This window comes from Malania oleifera, chromosome 2, assembly GCF_029873635.1.
Source record: "Malania oleifera isolate guangnan ecotype guangnan chromosome 2, ASM2987363v1, whole genome shotgun sequence".
NCBI classification, from domain to species: domain Eukaryota; kingdom Viridiplantae; phylum Streptophyta; class Magnoliopsida; order Santalales; family Ximeniaceae; genus Malania; species Malania oleifera.
Genome location: NC_080418.1, coordinates 114,642,123 through 114,656,596, shown reverse-complemented (window position 1 = coordinate 114,656,596; position 14,474 = coordinate 114,642,123). Strand labels below are relative to the sequence as shown.

Here is a 14,474-nt window from a genome sequence, read left to right as displayed (position 1 = left end):
CTCCATTCATCTAGAATTTTCTTAGTTTTTACAATTGTATTAAATAAATTAGTTAACCATATAATTTCGTTATCACGCAAGCATTTCCAAACTTCAATTGGGATGTTATCTGGTCTCATAGCTTTCCCATTTTTCATCTTTTTTAGTGCAAACTTAACTTTGTTAACTCTAATATTACGAATAAATCTTATATTTTTAGTCTTTTCCTCATTTGAAAATTCTAAGTTAAAGCCTTCTATTTGGTTTTCGTTAAACAACTTACTAAAGTAACTTCACCATATTTCTTTAATATCTTCATCCTTAACCAAGACAATATCATCCTCTCTTTTTATACATTTTTCATTTCTTAAGTCCTTACTCTTCCTTTTTCTAGTTTTAGTAAGTTTAAATATATCTCTTTCCCCTTCTTTTGTACCTAATTTATCATACAAACTATTAAATGATCTATATTTTGCTTCACTAACGACCCTTTTTGCATCTTTTCTTGCCTCCTTATATTTTTCAAAGTTATCTTTGTTTCTACATTTTTGCCACGTTTTATACCAAATTCTTTTTGTTTTTATGATTTTTTGTATATCTTTATCCCACCACCAACTTTCTTTGCTATTCGAGAATCTTCCTTTTGATTCACCTAAAATCTCTTTTGCTATCTTTTTTAATAGAGCTAGCTAATCTATTCCAAAGATCATTTGTATCTATCCCATCCTCTAAGATCCAATCCCCATCTTTGATAATTTTATCTTTAAATTTTATTATATTGTCTCCTTTTAGGTTCCACCATCTAATTCTCCTACACTGGTTTATTTTATCCTTTTTCTTCTATTTTTTAATACATATATCTAACACTAAGAATCTATGTTGTGTGGTTAGGCTTTCACATGAAATAACTTTACAATCCTTGCATGATAAACGATCTATCCTCCTAGTTAAAAAAAAAAAAAATAAAATCTATGACTTCTATTTTGTTCACTTTTAAAGGTTATTAAGTGTTATTCTCTCTTCTTAAAACAAGTATTCATTATACTAAAATCCTATGACATAGCAAAGTCTAAGATCATCTCCCTAGACTCATTTTTTTCTCCATATCCATATCCTCTATGTATCCTCTCATAATTTTTATTATCTTTTCCAACGTGTCCAATTAGATCTCCTCCTATAAATATTTTCTTAATCCTTGGTACGCCTTGTATAATACTGCCCATATCTTCCCAAAATTGTCTCTTAAGATTTTCTGCTAAGCCAACTTGAGGAGCATAAGCCCTAATGATATTATTATCTCTTGTCCTAATACCATCTTGATTTTTATAATTCTATCCCTTACTTTAGTTACATCCACAACGTTATCTTTTAAGTTTTTGTCTATAATACTGCCTACTCTATTCTTATGTTTTTCTTTTCTAATGTACCAAAGTTTAAATCCAGATTTATCGATTTCTCTAGCTTTCTCCCCCGCCCACTTAGTTTCTTGAAGGCAAATTATATTAATTCTTCTTCTAAACATTGTATCCAGAATTTCCATGCTTTTACCCGTAAGTGTCCCTATATTCCAAGTTGCTAATCTAATCCTAGTTTCTTGAACTAACGTCTTTACCTGTCCACGTCCAGAATGATGCAGGAACCCTCGTATATTTGACATTGTACCCGGGTGCTGACATGGCGCGTCGCTTCAGGGCGACGACCTAGCCCACCCTCGCCCACTTTTCACTACACCCGGGTGGTTCAAGTGCAATGCGTCGCTCGTAGGGAACACCCCAGCAAATATTCGGTAAGGATTCATATCATAGTGATCTGAAAAATTTTACGATGGCTGTCATCTACCTAATGCAACCCTCCTCTTTTACCCGGGCTTGGGATCGGCTGTGTGTGAAAAAATTAGGACATTAAGTGCATCACATGCAGAGTTATCGTACTACCTATAAACTTAACAAAAATACATGGTGTTTTTGCCTCCTTGTCTTTTGTGCTTCAGTGTATCCATGTATGTTTTTGCTATTTCTGGATTATAGGTTGTTGTTATATACGCATGTCTACCATTTGATTTCATAGCACCATGTAGTGTTTCCCTACCATACTTTCCAGCTTCTTTTTTTTTTTTTTTGCATACTTCAGTAGGGACACTAAAGTTTTAAGTTCGGGGTAGGGGGTAGGAAAACACTACATGGCACATGTTGAGCACAAAAATGACACAATTTTAAAAATTTTTAATGACTTTATCTATTTAATGCCATGATAACACTATTATGCCCTTTACATACTTCTATATCACCTACATGTTACATGTGTAGGCTTATTAGTTATATAACCTTGTTATTCTCACTAACAATGTAGTTAGCTACTTGTACGTAGTTTCCCATAATATAGAAAATGTATTGTTTTGTCACTCTATGAGGGTTGACTAATGGTTCATTCATTTTAATACTATTGTGTAAGCTCTTGTATTAATATGGTACTTCACAAGGTTAGGACACACTTTGCATGATTTGTAACACCTAAGGTTCCTTGAGAACACTAAGAGAACAAATGTGGTGACTATGACACCTTGTGAGGTATATATATATAGAGTTTTTGATGTCAAACTCTGAGTTCATGGAACTCAGCTTTCCTTCTTTGGATTTTCCTTGCATGCTAGTCTTGGTTTTTGCATTTGCTAGCGTAGAGGTGATGTCTAGTGGGGAGATATAAACCCAAGTCTTGTAGCCTACTCAAGACATGAGAATTAAGCCACCCCTAGAGATAGACACATGTCATGAACCCCTTTTCGAGCTTAGTTTCCTTTCAGTAGCATGAAGATGACAAAAGTTGTGAAAATTGTCGTAGCTAACTATGAAAGAAAAATGTAAAGAGAATGAGCAGAAGAAAAAGAAATGAAAAAAAATACATAGAATACCTAATCCAAATATAAAAGGGTAAAGATAGGGACACAACACACATGTTCCTGCACATATGAAGCTTCTTCAACTGTCTGATGCATACGATGTATTCACGCCTGGTTTATGAATAAGTTAATCTAGGGTGGCCTTGGTTGGATGTGGCGAGTAGGTGAGAAGATGTTAGGGTGAAGGTCCTAAAATCTCATTAATAGGCTGGATCCCATCCTTGTGAGACTAGTTCACTCTATTTTTAGCATTAATTCTTCAAAATATGTGAGACGTTTGATCATGACATTCTTCCTCACATATGAGAGTGAACATATCTTCTTGAGATTTTTTGAGAGTATATTAGTGAGGTTGAGTCAAGACAACTATTTTTTAGGTGTTAGAGGGCAACTTGAGTGTGATAAATCATTCACTTTACACATGCCTTGTGACTTTGCCTATTTAAACTTGAATTTACATGGTGATATTAACTCTGAATTGCATTTGTTGGATTGATTTTCTATGAGTTGTGTTTTTCTTGATGGGTATACAATGTTAAGACTCACATGAGTGATTTTCTTCAATGTTATATGTATAATGAAGTTATGCATGAAAGAGCCTGTGTGTAACTAGGTTATATTCCTATATGTGAAATGGCAGAATTGTGTTGCATGTGATCTTATTTAATGTTGACTTATATTGGTGTTTATGGGTACCACCCTGGAAGCCCTCACGAGACTACAGCTTGTCCAATAGGGCCACCTAGGGGTTTAAAGTCTTGTTGCATATAGTAAATGCAACCATGTTTCCCATGAAAGAGGAGGTAGATAGGATTTTTTAATTTTCTTAGTTTTTGCTTTGCTCGAGGACTAGCAAAGTGTAAGTTGGGGGTTGTGATGTGTTCCTAAAATGCACTATTTTAGACCCTTATTTACCTTTGTTTGTCTTCATTTATCTTGTAAATACCCTTTGTTATCATAGTTTGGAGTTATGCAAGGTTTGGTCATATTTTAGGAAAAATAGGTTAAAACCGAGGAGTTAAGCATTATGAGGAGCCAAGGGAGTAACTTGAGTGCACAAAGTCCAAATTAGATGCTCAGCCAAACCTCTAAACCCTCAATGCATCAAAAGAAAGAAATAGTGCTCGATCATGTGGTGCGACCAGCTAACACTGGCGCGACAAGGTCATAAGCTGCAGTTTCCAAGGTTCAAGATTGAAAGTGAATTACTGCAAGGTTTGACCAAGTGATCCCAAGGGGCGACTAGGGTGATATATTAAAGTTGACTGAGATAGAGATACTGAGAGTCTTGACCAATAGCTCAACTAGGGAGACTATGAAGGGTGACCAAGTTGAGATCCTTAGCTTTCCTGAAGTTCGAGATCCTACAAGTCTCGACCATCATCTTAACCAGCAAGACTCAAGAGTACGACTAGGTCAGGAAGATCTAAATTTGAATTCCTGATTTCTCGAAGGCCTAGACCAGGGCATGACTAGGGAAAAACAGGGGTACGACTGGGTCGACAGGTATGAACTACTTCGCAAGAATTTTTGCAAACTTTCTTATTTTGAATTTCAAACCTTGTAAACCCTACTGCGTATAAATAATAACTTCGTCTATAGTCTTAGGGTTCCTCTTTGGCCTCTTATAGGTTAGTGATAGACCTAGGAAGCCATTAAAAGCCACTTAGACTAGGATTTACTGTTTTTATTTCAATTCGTGTATTGGTTCATGCAAGGATTCTTCAAAGGCCTGTGACAACATGCGAGTTCCTTGTGCTGCTGCGTAGATAGATGGTCTTTTGATTGTATTCCCAGTCATTAGTGACACACGTTTGAGTTGCAATTAAATGATTTTTATTGCTTTCCTTTACATGCTTTCTTTTACTACTTTCCCTTACATGCTTTCTTTATTGCTTTCATTTCAATACCATGCAAGTTTACATCTTTGAGAGTGATGATACCCTAGGGTAAAGGATAGTGTTAGATTTGGTGTATTCCCGAGGGGGGGGGGGTGGTGAATTGGAATTTAAAATTTATTCCTAGGTTTAGCTAGTTCAATAGCAATACATTCACAACCTAGGGTTTGTCTATGTAGTTCCAAATGCGCAGATAAATATAACTTGTGGAAATTAAAATCATGCGCAGAATTCACCAACTATAACATATATGTGCAAGAATGTAAATTGCATAAACATATATAGTGCACACAAAATATGTTATCGGGGTTCAACCAACTATGCCTACGTCGTCGCCTTGGCCACACCAGCACAAGGATTCCATTAATCCTCACTTAACGGGTGGAGCGACACCTAATACAACAAGTTCAATTAGCACAGAGCTTGCCTCAACCTTTACAAACTCTCCTTGTGGGGCGAAGAAGGCCCTAGGTCAAATTCACAGGGCTGACCCCAACCTGATCCTTCTGGGCTAGATCAAACCTCCTCAGGCCACGCCTGGAAATATAGCAGTATTTCTCACAAAGTAGATGGTACAGTGATTGTACTTCTCAAATAAAGCAGATATGTACCCAAATACGCGCAATATAATCAATGCACCTCAATGATGTATGAACTATAAGTTTAGTGCTCTATGTGTTCTATCAACACTTAGAATAATCACTTTATCTAACCAAGCACAGGAGTGTATATCAAACAAGCTATTCTTTAAAAACCAGATAAACAATATCTCAATCTCAAATTAGGGTTTCAAAGATGTTAGCAATAATATTCAAACAAACTCATAAATATTTTCTTTAATGTAGCAAGCACAAGAGTTGTTTGAAAACAAGCTTTGAAAATGATTTTTGCACACAAAAGTATAGGCTTAGGTTACTTGCAATGACAATGCAAGAACCACAACCTTCCAAGTTTTCCCACTTAAGATTTATCAAGTTAAATCAGTGGAAGAACTTGATGCTTCTACTCTCAATAAAATCAAATAAACAATATAATCTAATGAGAGTATGAGCAGGCTAAATCGGACACAAAAACTTTAGAAATACTCACAACACTTGAAAGATCTAAGAAAATGAAGTGTATGGGTGTTTTTGAGTAGTATAGGCTAAAATAGGGTTTTAGATTTTGAGAGAGTTTTGCCCTAATCAAATTTGCTAATCCCTTGCTAATTATGACAAATGAATGGGTATATATAGGCAAGGAGGATTTTTTGACCATTGGGGACATAATGGGTATAATAAAAATTATTTCAAAAGCCATTAAGAAAATTAACCCAATTCACCCCATTTAAAAATTCAATAAAAAATATTTTAACCCGTGAGGTTCGGTCGCCTAGCCAGAGGTTCGGGTGCCTGAACATACTCTGTCGAAAATCCAGTTTTTAGTGGTTCGGGTTTGGGTGCCCGAAGAGTGAGTCGATCGGCTGAACAAAAGTTAGTAGCATTTGTTCGTTAGTTTGGGTGGCCGACTCATAATTCGGTTAACCGAACTAACCAGTTCGGTCACCCGAGCCCAATTTGAACGTGTCGTTCGGTCGCCTGAGTAGTTGAAATGTGCCCTAACACAGGTTTGGGTGCCCGAGGATGATACACTCAAAATAAGTTCGGGTGCCTGAACACAAAGTCAACATGTTGACTAGTTCGGTCGCCCGAGTCGTTTTACACGGCATAGGTTCAGTCACCCGAACCCTCTCAATTTTTCCCATTAAGTTCATTTTAGCCTTAATTTGATTCCCCTGATTATAATAAGTGATATAGGGGACTTTGTGCACTAAGTGTTGGGACCTAGGGTCATTCTAAGGCCTTTTTTAAATGCACCAAAAACCTGGCGTCGGTCGAACGAAGGGTGATCCCTAAGGTCTCTAAGGTCTTGAGCTTTATAGTTCCTACATGCATGCAATGTAGATTATTATAGACATTTTTGAAATGAAATTATTACAGACCCTGTTGACGCTACGAGTCCAATCCTATTTTGATAATAACAAATCACTTGATATTTGATCTGTGCATTGAGTTTGTGAACAGGACTTACATTGAGCATGCATGGAAAGATAATGAGTCATGGACACCATAAAGTAAAGCTTATACATTTTAGAAAGCACCATGGAACTCAAAGAGTATGAGAATCAAGATGCAAGCGGCAAAGTTCAAAAGTATTTTGGGAATGGGTATTTAGATCTCAGGTACTTATATTTTCGTATGATTTAATGTGAGGCTTATAACTTAAAATGATTGTTAGGATTCATGCATTTCATGTACAACATTAGGGAATCTTCATGGACCTAGAAATGTTTGGAAAATAATTAAATATATGTTTTATTAAAGGCCCAAGAAAAAGAGCAAAGCATTTTTTTTAATTAGAAAAAGGAAATAAAAAAAGGAGGGGACTTCGGTAGCCTGAAGTTAACCTCAGGCGCCTGAAGAATTTCTTCAGTAGCCTGAAGATTAAGTTCAGTAGCCTAAAGAATTAAATGGGAAAGACAGAACTTGACAGAGGTACCTCAGTCGCCTGACCCTGGAACCTCAGGCGCTTGAAGTTGCCACTTTAGGAGCTTGAAGTCGAGTTCGGTTGCTTGAACTCGCGGGAAAGCCTAAAAATCAGTTTTTTATTAAAAAGACTCGCGAGCTATCTTATTGATCCAACGGCTGAGATCAATCCTAAAGGTAATATACTATATATTATGAATATCTAAACCCTAGAACACAAGTGAGACACACAAGAAAGAGAAGAACACACCTTGTTGCAAGATCATTGAAAAGTGTTATACGATTGCCTATACATCAACCTAAAATCTTCAAGCTTGGGCAAATCAAATCAGATTTTCAAAGGGAACTTGTTTACTCTAGTGGACTTCAATCTAGTATTGAGGTTTGATCTTTCAAGTTATTAGTGTTGTGACTTTTCATCTCATCTCATTGCTTGTTCTTGACTAAGTATTGAAAAGTTTTGATCTTGAGTGTGCCTATTCGTATAAAATATATTTTTGAGAAGATCATTACTTGAGAAAACTTATTTAACTTGCTTGCTTGATTTTTTTGATTCAAGTGTGTGTTTTTTAAAAGGATATATATTTTAGTTATATTACTACTTGATTAAATATCCTTGGTACTTACAACTATACATTTAATTGAGGGATATTTTTTGAAAATTAATATTCTCAGTTTGTGATTGAATACATGAAATAAAGCTTTGTGATTTTGATTGAGTTTGTATTCAAGACAAAGATTTTGTTAACGATTTCACTTCAAACATACTTTTGCATCTTTACAAAGTGAACCAAGAGCCCTAGTTAACTCCAAGGCATTTCAAATATATTTTTACTTGGAGTTTTGATTAAATACGAATTTGTGTGTTGACACATGTCATACATCAAACGATTGTATCGTTTTTCATACATTCATGAGCTTCAATTTATATCATATGTTAATGTGCTAGGAATTTGAATTGTACTCACAAGCTTTTGTTAGAAGCACTGTTTTGAGTGTATTTTCCAGATTTTATTGTATACACGGTTTGGGGTGTGAACCGGTGCGTGAGGAGAGAGCTGTATCTCTTGTAAGCAGCAGAGTAGGAGGAAGCTGTGCCTCTTGTAAGCAGTGGATTGTACGGGAAGCTCCGTCCCACTTTAAGGAGCAGGGCTTTAGTGAATCCTTGAGTGGTTGCTCGAGGCGAGGACGTAGGCCAAGTCGGCTGAACCTCGTAAAATTGTGTTTGTCTTCTCTCTTCCCTCACTTGTTATTTTCAGCATTGCATTTAATTTGTGTATATTGAATGCATAGATAGGATAGTCTTGTACTTAAGTAATTGAGTAACAAGAATTTATTGGTAAATTTATAAGAAGGGTGTAAGAGGTAACTAAGTGCCTTAGAATTTTTTAAAATACCCAATTCACCCCCCCCCTCTTGGGATTACACCTTAATCAACAGACCCAATAACATTACAACAAATAATAAATGTGCCGAGGTCTTCACTTCTCTTTAGGTTACCGCATGCCATTATATGAACTTGTCAATGAGAACCTGAACACAAACTTGGCAACCATTAAATATCAAAGTATTTGTCATAATCAAAATAGGGTATGACCCATAGGGTCAACAGATAGCCAACCTAGGGATTCAATCACCTATATGGATTAGGCTACGGTTTATGTACAAGGTGATCTCGTGATCATTGTGATAGAGTACACCCTAGTTCCTGATCATGCTCTGGACAATTGGTGCACCTTCGCTACTATATGCCATTGAATGGTTCACTTAGTCATTAGCCTAAGACGGATAGCTGACTGGACATAGCTAGCCTGCACGACAGTCTAGGTATGATTCAGGATATGAGATATGCTTTAATAGTAACTCAAAGTCTATCACTAATGATCAAGAATACAATCAAAAGTCCAATTATCTACACGGTAACACCAGAAACTTGAAGGTTGTCATAGGACTTCAAAGAATCCAAGCATGAACCAGTATATGAATTGAAAGAAAAGCAATAAATCCTACTCTATGTGGCACCCAAAAACTCTCTAGGTTTGTCACTAACCATAGAGTGGCCAAAGGGGGATCCTAGACACATAGACGAAGTTAAATTTTATACCCAAAAGGGTTTACAAGGTTTAAAATTCAAAACAATAATGTTTTCTAGAAAATATTGCAAAGCATTTTGCGTTCGGTGACAAAGTTGCACCCCTGTTCTCCCCTGGTCGCACCCTGGTTGAGGCTCGTGGGAAATTAGGAATTCAAACTTCAAGCATTCTCGGCCTAGTCACGCTTGTAGATCTTCCTGGTCGCGCCGTTGGTTGAGACTTGTAGAATCTCAACTTCAGTCATTCTTCAGGATCTTGACCCGGTCGCCCTTGAAGGTCTTCTAGTCGAGCAATTGGTCGAGACTCTAAGTATTTATAGCTTAGTCAGTCTCAGATTCTCAACTCGGTCACCCCTTAGGATCACTTGGTTGAGCACTTGGTCGAACCTTGTAGCGTTTCTCTTTCATTCTGAACTTTGGAGTCTTTCTTTTGTGACTTGGTTGCACCCTGTTATGGCTGGTTGCCCCACATGGTCAAACCATGTCTTAGTTCCTTTGATGAATTGAGGCTTTAGGGGCTTGGTTGAGCATCTGATTTGAGCTTTATACTTCCCAATGACTCCATTAGCTTCTCGTAGTGCTTAACTCTTCGGTTTTAACTTGTTTTTCCTAAAACATGAACACACCTTGCATAACTCTGAACTATGGTAAGAAAGGGTATTTACAAGATAAATGAGAGCAAAATAAAGGTAAATGGGGGCCTAAAATAGTACATTTTAGGAGAACGTTACAATCCCTAACTTACACTTTACTAGTCCTTGAGTAAAGAAAAAGTAAGAAAACTATAAAATCCTATTTGTCTTCTCTTTCGTGGGAAACACGATTGCATTTACCATATGCAAAAAAGCTTTAAACCCCTAGGTGACCCTAGTGGATGAGTTATAGTCTCGTTAGGGTTTCCAAGTCAGTCCCCACAAACACCAATCTCAGTGGAGATTCAATAAGAGCAACATGTAACATAATCATGCCATTTCACATATAGGAATTTAACCTAATTACAAGTAGGCTTCTCCATACATAACTCTACTATACAAACATCTCCGTTGCAAATCACCTATACAAGTCTCAACATTGTATAGCCATTAAGAAAAGCATAACTCATAAAGAATCAACCAGAAATTGCAATTCAGAGTTAATATCATCATATAAATTCAAGTATAGGCAGGTATAGTCACAAGGCATGTGTAAAGTGAATAATTCATCACACTCGAGTCGCCCTTGGACACCTACAGAATGGTTGTCTTGATTCAGCCTCACCGATATATTATCAAAAACACTCAAGAAGATGGGTTCACTCTCATATGTGAGGAAGACATGCATGATTAAACATCTCACTTATTTTGAAGAACTAACGCTACAAATGGAGTGAACTAGTCTCATGAGAATGGGATCCAGCCTATTTATGAGGTGTCAGGTCCTTCACCCTAGTGCTTTCTCACTTACATGCCATATCCAACCAAGACCACCCTAGATTGACTTATTCATAAATCAGGGGTGAATACATCAATTGCACCGAACAACAAAAGAAGCTTCATACATGTAGGGATGGTGTGTTGTGTCCTTAGCTTGACCCTTTTGTATGTAGAGTAGGTATTCTATGTATTTTTATTTTCCTTTTCTTCTACTCAGTTTTTTTTTCTTTATACATTTTTCTTTCATGGTCAGCTAGGACAATCATCACAACTTTTGTGTCTTCATGCTACCGATAGGAAACTAAGCTCGAAAAGGGGTTAATGAATTACTTTTATCTCTAGGGGTGGCTCAATTTTCATGTCTTGAGTAGGCTACAAGGCCTAGGCTTATATCTTCCCACTATACATCACCTCTAGGCTAGCAAATATAGAGACTAGCATGAAAAGAATATCCAAAAAGGGAAAGTTGAGTTCCATGAACTTAGAGTTCATGTAAATGACTCTTGCGAAAAACAGAAGGCTCAACATAAGCTAAAAATGTATCATAGTTGCCATGGTTGTTCTCTAAATACTCTCAAGAAACCCTAAGTGCTACCAAAAATGTGAAAGTGCGTCCTATCCTTGTGAAGTACCATGTAAATACAAGAACTTTCACGACAATATTAAAGCAAAGGAACCATTAGTCAACCCTCATAGAGTGACAAAACAAGTACATTGGCCATATTATATGAAACTACGCACAAGAAACTCACTACATTAATGTTAGTGAGCATAGTAAAGTCATCAAAATGATAAAACCTAACATATAACATAAAGGCTATATAAAGGTATGTAAAGAGCATAAAAAATGTTATCATGGCATGAAACAAGTAATATGCATTGACAATTTTGAAAATTAGGTCATTTTATGCTCAACATACGCCATGTAGTACTCTCCTAACCCCCTACCCCCAACTTAAAATTTCAGTCTCCCTACTAAAGTGGTCCCTACTGAAGTGTGGAAAGAAAGAACCTGGAAAGCATGGGAAAGGAAACACTGCATGGTGCTATAAGGGCAACTAGTGTACCTGCGTCAGTAAACATCTCCATAAAATCCTAAAAGCATAAATGAAAGAGCAATGGTACACTATAGCACAAAAGACCAGTAGAAACCAAAAGCACCATGATTCATTAATTTCAAAAGGCAGTACACTGTAGACAGAAAGAACAAAAGCACAAGTATAGCCAAATCATAAGCATGGTGATACGAAAAAAAGGAAAATACAAATAAAAGAAGAAAAGGAAAGAAATAGTGTGAATGAGCACAATACATATATAGAGAGCACAAACTAAGATCCCAAGCATCTAGCCCTAATCCTCCTCGGTGGACCCGCCAGTGTCATAATTAGAATTACTTCCCCTTAAATATCTATACGCATAGGAAGGAGTTCCTGCATTGAATCAGCGGGTTGCATTAGAGTGCGGGCTCAAAGCAGCCTCCTCCTCCTCAGAAAAACTACCAGACACCGCTGGTGACTTGGGTGAAGCTAGAGTAGGAGGTGGCAAATAAGCAGTTGGGGCCTGTGTCGGCGCGAGTACATGAGCTGGTGGGCGGGATATAGGAGCCTCCAATGGAGTAGAGGCGCGCGAGGGAACCGATGGCGGTGGGACAACTGAGGTGGCTGCTTCTCTAATAGCCAGGGAACTAGAAAACTTTACCAAAAAGTGGCACAGGATAGGTAGAACTGGAGTAGGTGGTGGCCTTACCTCAAGTGGCGTTAGGGACCACAGGACATCCATCGGAAGGACTAGAGCCATTGTCAAGGAAGGATCTAGCTGGACTAGTGCTGAAGTATCAGATGGCTCAACAGCTAGCTCTGCAGTAGAGGGCACCTCAATAGAACGTGTGAGGGATTGAGTCTTGCTCATGGTGGCATCTAGTGAAGATGGTATATCCTCAGTAGGGGCCTCCACTGCACTCTCACTGGAGGACTCAACCTCAATAATAACAATCACACTTGCCGGTGGAGTGGCCTAATGAGGGGGAGATGGATGGGCAAAAGAGTGCACTACTTGTGAAGACTATGCCAATGAAGAAGATACCTCCTGTGTGGTGGTGAAAGATGGGGGATATGGAGGTACGGAAGGGCTAGGGGTCGAGGCCGGCGCTGAGGATTCGAGAAATGAGAACGTTATGAGTGCACTAGGAAAGCAAACGTCAAGGATCCTAGCCGATCACTATCCTAGTCTCAGCCAACTCATGGCGCACATCAGAATGAAAAACCTCAAAATCATAGCACAGGCAGCTCAGGTCATCTCTTGCTTAAGGCATCGAGGGGGATGCCAGTGGCTAAGGTGCTGCTGCAGGAGGTGCTGTCTCTGAGGTTGCTTCCGCTGCAGAGGTGGAGGGGTCAATAGTCGTCGTCCTCATCTTCTTTGGATGAGGTGCTGCTGCAGGAGGGCTCACTGTCCTAGTCTTAGCCACCTTGCTCGGCAAGGTGGGGGCACTAATGGGCATGCAGGCACATCCTTGACTCACTTGAAAAATGAGCAGCTTAGAAGCTATCCCAAGTATAGGAGTTACGCCTTATAATATTTAGCCCAAGAGCTAGATCGTCTCCTCAAGGAATGCATTTTAATCTCAAAATTTACTTTCTTCCAATCGAAATGAAAAAGTTACTGAATTCAGTTTAGATTCAAGTTTTTTTTTTTTTTTTCAAGACGGCTGAGATTTCCTTTGACAAATTAAATGAACACGCAAATTACAACCCTAATCCTAACATGCACTGAATTAATCAACGAGAATATGAATCCTACATTTAAAATTTCGGACACAAGCTCAAAGTTCAAAACATTACTATGCAATTCAGACATGCAACTTTAAAATAAACCCAATTGAACACAAATGCAAATAAAGTTAATTCCTAATGCAATCAATAACTCAAACCAAAATTAACCCTTTGATACTTAAACTATGAACGAGAATAGGATAAAAATTCAAATTTCCATTAAACTGAGATTAAAATAATCAAAACCCTACAAAATATAAACTCTAAGTAAGACAACGATTTCAAATCCTAAAGAAATTATATATATTTTTTATTTTAAGAATTTAAACCAAACCTTAACGACGAAAAATAATCCAACCAAAACTACTTCTAATAATGATATTAAAAAAAATTAAATTGAATCTACTAATAATAACCCAAAAGAAATTGAAAGCTCAAACCTTTAATCAAAATTCAACTCCAAATTAAAAATACTTAATTAAATGTTTAAATGCAAGAAAGAAATAAGGAAAAAAAATAACTTAAAAAAAAAACTAAACTTTATCATTTTTCATTTAACTAACAATAGTAAAACAAAAAGAAAAAAGAAAGATGAAAAAGAGAGAGAGAAAACAGTGGTCGTGGCTGTGCTGGGTCTTCAGATGGTAGCTAGAGGGAAGTTGCAGAGGAGGGTCTCGAGTCTCAGCTGGCAGCAGACAGCCACAACAGCTGTGCTGGTGGTGCTGTAGTGTTGCTGGTCTTCTCGAGTATTGCAGTAGTTGTGCGGTAGGAGGTGTTGGAGTTGACCTGGGTTGAAACTGAGAGGATGATGGAGAGTTACAGTAGGCTTTGGTGGTGGCTATCGGAAGCTGGAACAATGGGACTGTGCAGCTAGTGTTCTGGAGCAGAGCCGAGGACAGAGACA

At 37.6% G+C, this 14,474-nt stretch overlaps 1 protein-coding gene across 1 annotated transcript; it reads right to left on the bottom strand.

The window, feature by feature from the left end:
- Positions 1 to 12,242: 12,242 nt before the first annotated feature.
- Positions 12,243 to 13,299, bottom strand: LOC131148318 (uncharacterized). The gene is made up of 2 exons (XM_058098033.1): positions 13,141 to 13,299; positions 12,243 to 12,815 (listed from the first exon to the last, which is right to left on the bottom strand). The coding sequence occupies exons 1-2, from the start codon at positions 13,297 to 13,299 to the stop codon at positions 12,243 to 12,245; spliced, it is 732 nt and encodes a 243-aa protein (XP_057954016.1).
- Between the last annotated feature and the right edge of the window lie 1,175 nt (positions 13,300 to 14,474).

Bases quoted from the DNA above. Each gene is read 5' to 3' on its own strand.
- LOC131148318 (XM_058098033.1), bottom strand. From the start codon at position 13,299: ATGCCCATTAGTGCCCCCACCTTGCCGAGCAAGGTGGCTAAGACTAGG. The intron at 12,816-13,140 runs GCACCTTAGCCA...CCCCCTCATTAG, and splicing joins AGACAGCACCTCCTGCAGCA to GCCACTCCACCGGCAAGTGT.